Here is a 13,023-nt window from a genome sequence, read left to right on the forward strand (position 1 = left end):
AAATCATTCATCGCTGCTAGGGACTTTCTGAGGCAAAGGCATAGCCAACCTTTGTGTCTTAGGATATTGCACGATGGCTCTAGGGCTACCCCACATAATAGTGCACCTACAACTTCTCAAATGACTTTTTTGGTGGGGCTACTAGCAGCTACAACTTCTCAAACAAATCTCCAAAAATCAAGAACTCTCCTAAATAACACTCAACTTTTGAGAATATGAAGTTGTGGAATCCAAAAAAAAATGAACTATAAGCTAGAAGCTAGAAAACCTAGCTTTTCTATATTATGAGAAGATTGCTTCTCACCAATTGCTTTGCTGAATTTTAAGCTCTCACAAATAGACCCAAAAGATAGTTGCTCGAGTACTGGGTGATTTCTCAGGAAAAAAAAGAAGTCATGATGCAATAATGCAAGAGAGGAGGTGGGTTACGAAGAATTAGTAAATTCTTTTTGCTATGTTCAATATAGAGTTGCTAACCTTTCTTCTTCCTTGACAGTTGACAAGTCAAGGGCCAACCGGAGACAACACAGTGACAGCTAAAGCACTCTTGTGGCCAAATTAGAGGGAGAGATCATTAGGGTTTTGCTGGTGGTAAAGGTTAGAAGGGAGAAGCTTGGCGGTGGCTATGGATCTAAGTTGTGTGACTGAAGACGCCACACAAGATAGAATAACTTAATTCGCTCGTCTGAACTTATTGTCTTAACAAGCTAGCCCGGCTTTGACTCGTGAGCTAGCTTGTTAGGCTTATTAACCAGCTATAGCTCACTTAAATTATCTTCATAATTCATAATTTTTACTATTTTATTATATAGTAAAGAATATACTTAATCAATAAAGAAAACTTTAACAGTTTGTATGTAAATATAAGACTAACCACTAGTTAAGCATCCCTAAATATATATACTTATAGTGATCTATTATACTAGCGAGCTAAATAATCAGCTCTCAAGCTAGCTTGTTAGCCTCACGAGCTAAAAACCTAGCTCAACTTGATTTTAAGACTTAAATTTAAGCAGCACTTCCAAATTTAGCATGATCCACCTCCGAGTCGTGAGCTTTTTCTCTACCCTGATGTACAGATCAGAGTGGTTTGTGGTAGAAGGGTCAAGACTGGAATAGGGTCAGAGAGGGGCTGTGTTATGGTGAAATAATAAGATCTATGTGTGGTTGTATTGCTGTAATTTTGACATTTTGGCCCTTTTGAAAAACTTATTTTATAAATAGACCCGTGAAAAAACTTATTGCACAAATAGACCTTTTTAACCGCGCCAATGTCATTGGCGCCGTCGTTGTATAGGACCACACGAACTCAACGAAATCATTTGGAGGACGATACCAATATCATTGGCGCCGTCCTATACAACGACGGCGCTAATGACGTTGGCGCGGTCAAAAAGCTCTATTTGTACAATAAGTTTTTTCACGGGTCTATTTATAAAATAAGTTTTTCAAAAGGGCCAAAATGTCAAAATTCCACTCTGTATTGAGATCCATAGCTGAAAAGGAATTAATGTTTAAGAAAAAAATTAGTTATAATCCCTAGAAGATTCCACAATTATTTCACTAGATGGTGTGAGAGAACGAGGAAAAAAATCATAGTAAAAAAACATGCATGAGTGCTCTCAACATGAACACACACGATTTTTAGCTTGCAAGTTAACCTTGGGACCACTACGACAGAATTCTACGGGCGAGCAAAATACATCAGGTTCCGACGGCACTTAAAAATTTGATAATTTAAACTAGTCATAAACCAAAAAAAAATCTCCATATGGTTCCTACTATAATAGTTTAACCCAATTTATTTTTCATTTATTTTGCATTAGTTGTTGCTGTCAAACAATGCAGCATTATGTCACAGCAACACCACCAGTGGGCTGACCCAGGATGGTTCCCTACTTCATCTTAGCAATCTACTCTAACTTTGCTGTCCAATTCAGTGAACTCTTCGAAATATGCCTTGAAATGTTCATACGAGTGACTGACATCATCGACAGCGCACATTTCCCTGATGCTGTGCATGGAAAGTTGTGGTGCTCCGATATCCACAGTTCGAATACCAACACCGCTGGCTAGTATTGGGCCGATTGTTGAACCGCAACCCATGTCGTTCCGAACAACGAAATCCTGCAAAAATAAAAAAAATGAATGCAGAAATTAGACTGTACTGATGCATGAAAGAGTGGCTCAGGATGGTATTATTATGTCATGATTTATGTTGCTCATATACATCTGCAACGGGTCAAAGCCTGATAAAGTGGAACATAACCAGTCCAGGAGCTTAAATGAGTTTATTCAGCTCTAACCCGATAAACAGAGAAAAAATAACCATAGGTTAGTCAAACATGATTTTGAAGTTAAAATAATAAGGATGCAAAGATCAAATAAACATTGAAGTAACTATGACAGTTTGATTAATTCAGAAGAAACCACTATTTCATAGCTGTGACACATGGGTCCCTCACACATGAACTAACCTGTACAGGTAGATGGTGATTCTCAGCAATTTCCCTAAAAATAAATGCCGTCACAGCATTTGTTGCATATCGTTGGTTAGCGTTATGTTTAATCACAAGTCCACCATGTAATTTTGGCTGGTGATTCTCCTCATGCTTGTCCTGCAAAGATAAATAGAATGTGGTTCAAAAGGTTGAATTTAATTGTAGCTGTACATATGCAAATCTCAGATACTGCTTCAAAGAAAATCTTACCATATAATTGGGGTGTAAGGCATGTGCCATATCTGCAGATACTAAAAAGCTTCTTTGAATAGCCTTTTCTAGCAACTGAAAATTAAAAGAAGGTTCTCATAATGTAAACCAAAATGGGTACACAGACAGTAAGCAGTCTGGTGTAAAAACTATAATGCTATATGATGAATTATTTCACATAAGAGAAGAACACGCATAATGGGGAGGTTATTTCAGTAACTCTCACCCTATTTTTTTTTTGGATCTTAATCAATTTATAATTGAATCTGACTAGTAAATGTAAAAAAAAAATATGCAACACTCCTATAAACAATCCTTTGAACCACAACAAAGTATGTGGTCAACAAAAATAATATGGTTGCATGAAATAAGTAACAGATTTGGTCACTGACTGAAACAGGAACAAAAAAGCTTTAGTCTTGGGTCACGAATTCAGTTAGTACCCTTGCATTCGAAGAGTTAAAAGACCCTGTAATTCTTGACAAAGCATCTAACATGGCTGGAGAACCAGCTCCCTGAGCTGAATCAGATCCAACCTCCTCATGGTCAAATAGAGCCACCATTCTCACACCAGATTCATGAGCAAGAGAGTCTTCAGAAGTTGAGTCTATTAGGGCCTGAAACAGTATAGGGTAAGTAATTGCATGTTATTTCCGCACAACAGAAAATAACTAATTGGTCGTCACAAAAAAGGAACTAATTAGTGTTCTGTTCAAAAATGGATGCACCTAACTTTAGTACCTTCAAGTACTTTATGGAACAGGTACCTTATGGAGCAGCATATCCAAAATGAAAACATAATGTAGCAAGTAAAAATATTATAGCATTCTAAAGGACACTAAGTCGCTAATCCATTCAATAAAAACAGTTGAGATTCATGAAACAAGCAGGGTTCCATGTATACAAAAGAAATGAATAAAAGGTCAGAATATGAGCTATTAGTTGTAGCAAATTTTACTGCCTAATTTTGGTATCGTTGTTTGTTTTACTTCTCTCCCATTTTGTCATTCTTATAACACTATTAGATGCTCCCTCCATCCAAAAATATAAGCATTTTGGCTATATATCCAGATTCATGGTTAGAAGTTGCTATATTTTGGGATAGAGTAAATTTCAAAAAATAAGTTTAAAAGGTTATAAAGTAGCGTAAGTTCATACTAGCTAAAATAGTGCTTTTTGATACATTTAAAAAAAATTAAAAATTTATCCTGCAAAAGGCTAGCATGCAAGTAATTTCTTCCTGTAACAGAAAATAAGATTTGCAAATAGAACAGCATAAATCACTCAAAAGTGGTGTAACGAGCTAGATTCTACACAAACTTAAGCTATAGTATAAAGAGGTGGCATGGAAAGTTGTTACTAGAGTCAAGTAAGAAAATTCATACTTGTAGGAACAATAGGTGAACTGAAAACAGAAAGACAAACCTTCAATGAACAAAATGACATGCAAAGATTGTCAAGCCTTCCTGAAAAGATGAACTCTTTCATAGCACCTGCAACAATGCTTGGCTGTGTATCACACAGTTGCAGCTCAAAGTCGCATATCTCATCAGGCTTGCAGTTTGCCTCTTTAGCGATGAACTGCAACAAAAATGAAAGCAAGATATATCATTAGAAAGAACTTACTTTGGAACCAGACGATATTGATATGTATTATTTGAGAACAAATTTGTTCAATGCAATTACTATATAGTCTATGATAAAAGAAGTACCTGCAATAATAGTGGGTGATGCTTGATGTTCTCACTTCCAGATGACTCCTCTGGACCATTTTCTTCCACTAATTTATTCATTTCATCCTGCAAAATATCGTACTCAATTAAGACCTGCCTTCTGAAAGGAAAATAAAAACTAGCAACATCTCCATACTTCTAATGGAAGTCCATACATATAAGTTTCACATAATGAAGTGCCAGCGATACATTCAGTATCATGCCAACATTTTTCGTGGATGCAATAGGTCAAGTGTTACAATTACTACAAAAAGGATCCTAATGTTTAGAAATCCATTAGTAATAATTTGTAGAAATTGACAATAATATAGTTCTGCATTCAAATTTAGAAGATAAAAAAAATAATACATGGTGTACCATGTCGATAGCATCTTATACACAGTAGATGCAACATCACAATGTATCCTCAATATATATGAACAGCGGCTGTCATTCATTTGTGCTACATCAAATCTTTTGAGCCCAGTTAAGAAGGTTAGTCACTGGTTTGTCTTTTCACCCAAAGAAAACATAATATTTACTCCAAAATTGATTCCAAGGACCAACTACTTCAATGGATATAACAAAGTGAGTAAAATTGGTGACAATCAAGCGACTGAACATAAGGAGGCTTTAGCACAAGATGGATCAGGCAACACAAATCTATACTATTATAAAAAGCGGTAACGATTCTGTCTGGTATTTTCGTCCGTCGCCACCTGGGCCGACCAGGCCGCGCATGGGCCTCCAACAGCCCACGCACCGCACCACTCCCCGCCCATCGCCTCGGCTTCTCCTCCGGTCGCCTAGCACCTCTCCCCTCCGGTTGCCTCACCCTGCACCACTCCCCACCCGCCTCGCACCGCCGTCGCGAGCTCCCCTCCCCTCCGGTCATCTCGCACCGCACCACTCCCCGCTGGTCGCCTCGGCCTTCTCAGCCACCTGTGCACCAAGCCGAGCCGGCGAGCCCGAGGCAGCACGCGTGGGTCTCGCTACAGGGCCGCCTCGGCCGCGCTGGGGCTCCCTCCGGATGAGGCGATGGCTTGGGAGCTCTTCAGCCCACTCCACCGCGTGCTCCTGGTCACGACTGTTGCGGCTGCCTCCTCCCGCTTTCTTTCTCCTCTGTTCTTATCTTTCTTCTGTTTTTTTCTCTTTTCCTTATTTTATTTTATTTTATTTGGTTTAGTTTAGTAAGCTATGTGAGGAATAACTCTGATCGAGATTAGTTTAATATGGTCCCAAGAGAGTTCTGAATCAGCTTGTGTATACATACAGTAGCATCATTTAGAGCATAACAGGGTTGGGATCGAGCGAGTGGGTGTGGGTCCTGGGAAGCCAGCAACCACTTTTGTAATGTTAGATGCATCTGAAGAATTGGTTGTTGTTCTATATGCGGGTTCTATCAGTGTTAGATCTCAAGGTGTTGCCGAGCAGCAGCAGATGAAGAATGACCAGCAGCGAGTTTTGAAGTTTATGACTGATTAACAGCCTCATGTCGTATCTGTAGGATCGTCAAACTATACTTGTAGGCAACTCAGGGATAACATTTATGAGGTATTTTTTTATTCTGTTCATTTAGCAATTTCTTTTCCAAATCAGGTTATAAGTTTAGTTGTCATCTACAGAGTTATATGCTCATAAAGTTTCTAATTAGGGCCCAGCAGAATGTATTGTTTTAACCTTTTTATTTTAGTTGGTTGCTATGTCACTAGGAGCAACATTCATGCCCATATGCAGAGAATTTTTTCAGCCTGTGCTATAGCCAGAACACCGCTTAAGCTCACCTTAGTGTTGGATGTTACCTCAGTAGGTGTGAGCAGAAAAAAAAACCGAACCGATAATACTGGGACCGAGACCCTGAAATTCAGTCATCAATTCGGTCTTAGATACTGAAGGACCGAATTTTTGTTCAGTCATTTCGGTCATGTCTACATCTATCTTGGTGTGTGTTCTTTGATGCTTATCCAGCATCGCCATCGCCGTACGTGTGCGTTAAATTTTGTTGCTCCCAATCTTAATTTACTAATTTTAATTCTGCTAATATTTTTAGTTTTGGTGACGTTGATTTCCATTATACGTTCGTGATGAACTGATTAATAGAACGATGGAGCTCTAATTTTCACAACCCTACTCCTACACATGCAACCCAATATGAGTCTTCATTAGGGCGTGCAATTTTTTTTGTGATTTTTGTTCTATAAAATCGTTGAATATTTCTATGGTTTCTTCCCATATATGAAACCTCTTGCTGATTTTAATTCATGAGCAATACCGAATTTTTTGGGTCCTCAATTTTTCTTAAGAGTTTCTAATATATATTATATCTATGAACCTTTTACATGGTAAGTCATATCGTATACATGCCGTATTAAGTTTCAATAACCTATTTATTAGTGTGGATAGATTTTTGCGAGTGGGGTACGTAAAGCGAGAGTATTATGATTCTAAATAAGTAGGTTTTTCCCGTTGCAACGCACGGGCACCTTTTCTAGTATAATACAATATTGCTACGTAAGCCAACAAATTTATGATGCTTGATTTGGATGTTATTAATCTCATGTTTAGTCCTAGCAACTGTAATGCAATATTGTGCATGAACAAGCCAAATTCATCACAGGGCTTTACATTCTTTGTCAAGCTCGTTTATTTGGCATGGAGATGATTGGAGTGTATCTAGAATGGCTATTAATGATTTTCCTAACTTGTCATGTTATATTAATGGAATGTACTCAAATCAGATCCTAGTAATTGTAATCAAATCACCTTAACAGATGTGGCCAGCACAGGGACAAGATGACTCTGGTTGTTAATCTTGAAACCTTCAGAGGAGATAGTCCTGTACATAATTTAAGCAAAGACAATGTAATTGTAAAGAATAACAGTATAAAAAAAGGAATTATGTCCAGTGTAGGTTGCTCTATGGAAAGTAAATTGCATGGTGAGAGTAACTTGTCAAATTACTGGCAAGCTAGCATGACAAGCAAAAATATTACTCCCTCCGTTTTTTTATTCGATATCGTTGACTTTTGGATCTACGTTTGACCGTTCATCTTATTCAGTTTATTTTAGCAAATATGCAAAATTATAAGTCATTCTTAAAGTTGCTTTAGTAATAAATCAAATCATGAAAAAAATAATTAATAACTATATTTTTTGAATAAGACGAATGGTTAAACGTAGACCCAAAAGTCAACGGCGTTAAATAAAAATGCAGAGGGTGTACATTAATTACATATAGTGATTTATTTTCAAAAGGTCCATTTAAAATTAATATATGAATGCTAATTAATTTACATGTGTTGCACGTCAATTACATAAGATGCTAAAAGCTAGGGCTTTTATCCACATTTACCATTGGTATACATGTAAACTGCTAGCTATGTTACCTTAATATATATCTAAAGTTCAGAAAACCAATTAGCATGATAAATCTTTCAGCATTGGATACCATGCAAAAACTATACCAAGAGTAAGGTATAATTTGAAAGAAAAAGAAGATAATGTCATTTCTGTAAAAATATTTCAATACGAAATGAGCAAATGGACATGATCTGGGTATGCATGATCTCTCTAGTAATCAATGGTGCAATTATGTCCCCTGTTCAGTTTAAGCAAGCACATCCCAGGCCAGCTATTCCTATGCTGGTATTAGTTTTAGTTTCCTGTAAATTGGTGCAGTATGTTTTTAGTTAGGCATCTGAGTAGATGGCTCAGTTAGCTTTTGTGGTGATTCTGTTCGGTTGAGGTTTAGATTTCTATTCTGATGCTAATTAGCTTAAGTTAATACTGACAGTGCCAAGCTGGTATCACAAGCAAGTTTGACATGGGCATTAGGCTAGGATGCCAAGATCCACAACACCCAATACCTGGTCTGGCCAGGGAAGTCTGTTAGGAGATTAGACTGAGTTGTTATAACGGTCAGGTCGTTTCATCTATATAAGGATGGGATCGCACCTGCTTTCATTAAGCAATGAATCATAATTATTCTGATATCTCTCAAGTTCTGCCCGACCTAGAGTTCTCCTCTCATCCAAATCAAGCCAAAGCTGACCAGCTATCCTCCCGATGTTGTTTATCCCCTACAATAAAAAAGTTTCTTCTGCAATTTGGATCTATTTGTTATCACCAGTTCAAATTTTTAAGAAAGGTTAACTCATTATTTGCTACTGGATAGTACATAGAATAGATGAGTTGCCAAGAGAAATCAAACAGGCCGTTGGACATATATGTGACCTATGGTTTAATCTATCTTATAAACTGTTTTAATCTACCACTACAGATCAAACCGTCTAACAAAATTACGACCTAAAATTCAATGTAGGTCCAACTTTCATGGGCTTTACAAGAACGAAATGCATTAATGGATAACTTGCTAACACCAACCTGTCAAGGTGAATAGCCAAAGTGGGGATTCTCATGATTGGCTCTTGCACTCTTACAAGCTTATGTGCATACGACACTTCACCATCCTTCTTCTCCCGTACAATCACCCTACCAGCAACAGTGAGATCACGATCGAACCACGTGTGCCACAAGCCACCTCCGTAAGTTTGGACTCCAACCTCAAGATAACCCCCTTTTGTTACCTGCATGGCAAGACGCGGGATTTAGTCATCAAATGATCAAGCTTATATCACATCATTAACTCAAACATAAATCAAATGCGGAGTAGTACTAATACGAGTTAAAACATGAAAACCAACCATGGACACGGGCTTGAGCTTCAGGCAGGGACTGTCGGTGTGTGCGCCGATTATATGGAACCCATTTCCAGCAACATACCTACAACACATCAACATAGCCAACAATCCACAAACAATGAAACAAGGGCTTACATAATCCACCACAAAACCGTATAAAACTACTAAAAGTGTGTTTCTTTTTACAAAACAAGAGTATGGTAAATTCAAAATCTAAGAGATGTGAGTAAGATAGGGACAAATGAGGGGGGTGGAGGCAAGCGGATCTCACTGGGCGCCGATGGCGAAGGCGACGATGGTGGAGTGGTTGCGCGTGAAGAAGTACTTGCGGCCGGGCTCGAGCCCCACCCACTCCTCCCGCTCCGACAGCTGCGAGAACCCCGCCGCCTTCAGCCGCCGCTTCGCCTCATCTGGTCCCCGCCGGCGGGCCGCGGAAGTGCCAGGCGACCACGTCAGTCCAGTCCAGTCCAGTCCCAGTGAAGAAAAGAAGGAAGGAGTGAGTGGATCGGTCGGGCGCGCGTACCGACGGCGTGGAAGGCGGTGGGGGAGGCGTTGAGGAAGTCGACGAGGTCGCAGACGACGGGGGCGACGGAGGCCATGGGCGGCGGCGGCGGTGGATCGATGGGTCGGACCGTCGGAGACGCGGAGATGATGGTATTTTGCTATACTTATTTTTCGTGGGAATCTATCGTATGGAGTGAGTAGTATACAGTACTAGCGACAAATTTCTAGTTCCAAATCATACCGATTTTTGAATAGATGAATGAATTAGAGAGTCTAGATATCTTGATAAGACCGAAATTTTGATGATTTTATCCATTTCTAGACTTAGAATAACAATCAATTGTGTCAAAAACTTATTCCAAAACTAAATCGTTACCTTAGTGTTAACGCCCGTTTTTGGAAAATAGTCATTATGGATTAATGCACGATTAGAAACCGAATCGGACACGAAAGGGAATAGGCTAGAAGAATAAGTTGAAGTTGATATGGATTCAGCCGATAGAGTTTGAATCGAATAAGGATTGCAGTCCGATTGGACCTAAAAGCTTGGATATAGATTTGGAACTAATCAGAGTCCGTATAATTTAGAGTTATTTGTAAATTAGAGTTTGTTTAGGATTTTATATCTAATTAGAATTTGTGTGTAATAGGTTAGTTGTTAATACAGATCTATATCCAGTTAGGTTAGTTAGATTTCAGGATATAAATAGGTTATCACGTGGCTTCGTAAAAACAACAATCGGTTCATCCAATTCAACTTCGGCACATCACCAAATTTTTCAACAGAGCAAGCTCTCAGCACGAGGTTTGTCAGATTCGCAATGTAAGCTCGTGTTTGTCAACCTATTGATCAGCTAGAATATGACTATCTCGATTTAGTTCGATCTCCTCTCTAGCTGACCAACAACCTATCTAAGGGTTGTTATTGCTTTAATCTATTTGTAGTTTGAAGTAGTGATAGTTTCTCGATCAAGTCCTCGCGAGTTTTTTATTCGATTTGTCAATATGAATCTGTTCAACTTAGTTCTATTTCGATTTAGTCCGATCAATCTAGTTGGCTAGGTTTGTGTTGTCAGATTGGATCAAGTACTCGTGAGGGCTTATCGCTGGAGTTCTAGCCAGCATTATCTTAAGTAATTCATCGGTTTATTTATTAAACTTATTGATCTTCATGTTTCCTATAGTTATATCGTGCCTAGCTGCATATTGTCTCGGTTTGGTCCGATCTATGTAAGTTTGGTCCAATTTGGCTGTAGGAACCTATACGATCGGCTAAGATTAGTAAATAGATTGATTTATTACGCTAGTTTGATATCCGATTACTCATACGTTGCAATATTTTACTGATTTCATGCATGATTACGATTAGATTTGAATTATCTTGGTTTAGTCCGATCTTCTAGATCTAGCGCAATTATGTGTGCGTTTATTTATTATTGTTTTGTGTTAGTAATTACCATAGCATTCCAATTTACTTCGAATTCCATGTTTAGTCTCCTGTCGGTTGCTGACTGTGTGTGCGATAAACACCAGATTGGTCCGATCAGTCGATTAATCTTAAAACTGTCTTGGTTAAGTCCGATTTTTTTAAGATTAATTGGTTGGTAGAGCTATTCGGTAATTATCCAACCCTTGATTCAGCCGATTGGGCATATTTTCATCTGTCACCATAAAATTCCTGTAAAGCCGATCATATAGCTCATCGGCTAGGGTCCTGAAATGGTATCAGCTATCTGGCCGATAGCGGTTTACGTTTGCCTTTTTCTATGTTATATCTTGTCAGTTATAGGATCAAACTAACTAGCACGTCCAGCAATCTAAGAATTTAGTTCCTACACTGGAACGTTCTTAGAAGTGATTCTCATGCCTTCGTGGATACGTTGTTATCATTTTCAGCGTCAACACTTAGAGCTATCTATGAAGACGCGGAAGTAGAGCATCTCCGTGTCATACCAGCTGGCGCTAGGAATATTGCTATGGTAGCACCAAATCCACGTCAGTAATTATTCCAAGCCCAATGGCATTGGCCTCTTGCTGACATCGAATTTGTACCACTAACTAGCCCAACACTAAGATGTTCTACTTCCGCTCTTTAAGGATGATGTCAAATCCCTTTGTGCCTTTCACAAGTTTAATCGACAACGGAAGGCCTAAGACTTCGTTCATACCATATGCCATGGTGTTATTGCTAAACTATCAGACAATATATTGCAAAAGTAACTGGTCAGATTATCCAACGTAATTGATGAGACTGTGTTCATGTCATCTGTCTCGACTAGTTAAAACAAAGATGGAGGTGCCCCTTACCAAATGGAGGGCTTGAGGTGCTACCTATGACATCTAAGATGATTATATGGGCATAAACATAGAATGATGACATCGCATAGTGTGTCTTGCCCGAACATATAGGGTATTTGTGGAAAACAAGGAATATAGTTAGAAATGATTTTTTTTAAAAAGCTTCAAGAAAAAACATGGCCTAACATATTTATATAATTGATTATATATATATATATATATATATATGTATGTATGTATGTATGTATGTATGTGTATAGTGTACATAGTTCCCTACAGATTTGTTGCTTTTGATTATTTGCATATTATATATCACTTTAAATATTGAAGTAGCTGGGGCACATACAATAAGACTTTCATATTGTCAAATTATGACATATGTACGTATTGTCCGAGTACTATAGAAAAATTTCTTGCTCTTGAACCGATAAAGGACATTGCCTCAATTATGTTCTTTTGGCTAAATGCAACCGTGAGAAAGATATTTGGTATTGCCCAGAACACTCAATGTATTTTTGTAGTCAGGACAATATACACAATAAAAGACAACCTAACATCGGGTGGAACAAGAGAAATTAAAAAATTATAATTATGGACAAAGTACATCTGAGTATGCAAAAATTATTGTGTGTCCTATAATTGCAATTACTCGCTTATATTTAAATATCTATATTAATCTGCCCAATAATGCTTGATGGCATCAATGTTTGCTAATATGTTTATCCAAATATTTCATGGGAAAGAAAAATAGATAAAATAAGTTGGTACTATGTCGATATTTTATGCATACACTTAGACTAATTTCTGAACTCCACTTAGATATTATAACCAATTATAAAGCAACATGCTTAGATAAAAGGGTCAATGGTATCGGTGTAACTTAGTTGGATAAATGATAACTATGTAATCCTACTCCAAAGTTGACTCGTTGAGATAGTTAAATTGATGACATATCTGTTTAAGTTCGGGGACCACTGCCATTACCATAAATATGAGATACTCTATAAATATGTATCTACTCCGGTAAGAATACTACATACTAAATCCTACGTAAAAAGAAATCCATACATATGGATAAAGTTCCACACAAACAAGGAA

At 38.0% G+C, this 13,023-nt stretch overlaps 1 protein-coding gene across 1 annotated transcript; it reads right to left on the minus strand.

The window, feature by feature from the left end:
• Nucleotides 1-1,628: 1,628 nt before the first annotated feature.
• Nucleotides 1,629-9,808, minus strand: LOC102716748 (probable aspartyl aminopeptidase). Its single transcript, XM_006664390.3, has 11 exons — nt 9,647-9,808; nt 9,395-9,533; nt 9,127-9,205; nt 8,807-9,009; nt 7,187-7,259; nt 4,424-4,510; nt 4,137-4,292; nt 3,155-3,328; nt 2,712-2,786; nt 2,478-2,618; nt 1,629-2,127 (listed from the first exon to the last, which is right to left on the minus strand). Exons 1-11 carry the CDS (start codon nt 9,720-9,722, stop codon nt 1,906-1,908), a joined length of 1,425 nt encoding a protein of 474 aa, XP_006664453.1. The 5' UTR covers nt 9,723-9,808; the 3' UTR covers nt 1,629-1,905.
• Between the last annotated feature and the right edge of the window lie 3,215 nt (nt 9,809-13,023).

The sequence above is a fragment of the Oryza brachyantha genome, chromosome 12, assembly GCF_000231095.2.
Source record: "Oryza brachyantha chromosome 12, ObraRS2, whole genome shotgun sequence".
Taxonomy (NCBI): domain Eukaryota; kingdom Viridiplantae; phylum Streptophyta; class Magnoliopsida; order Poales; family Poaceae; genus Oryza; species Oryza brachyantha.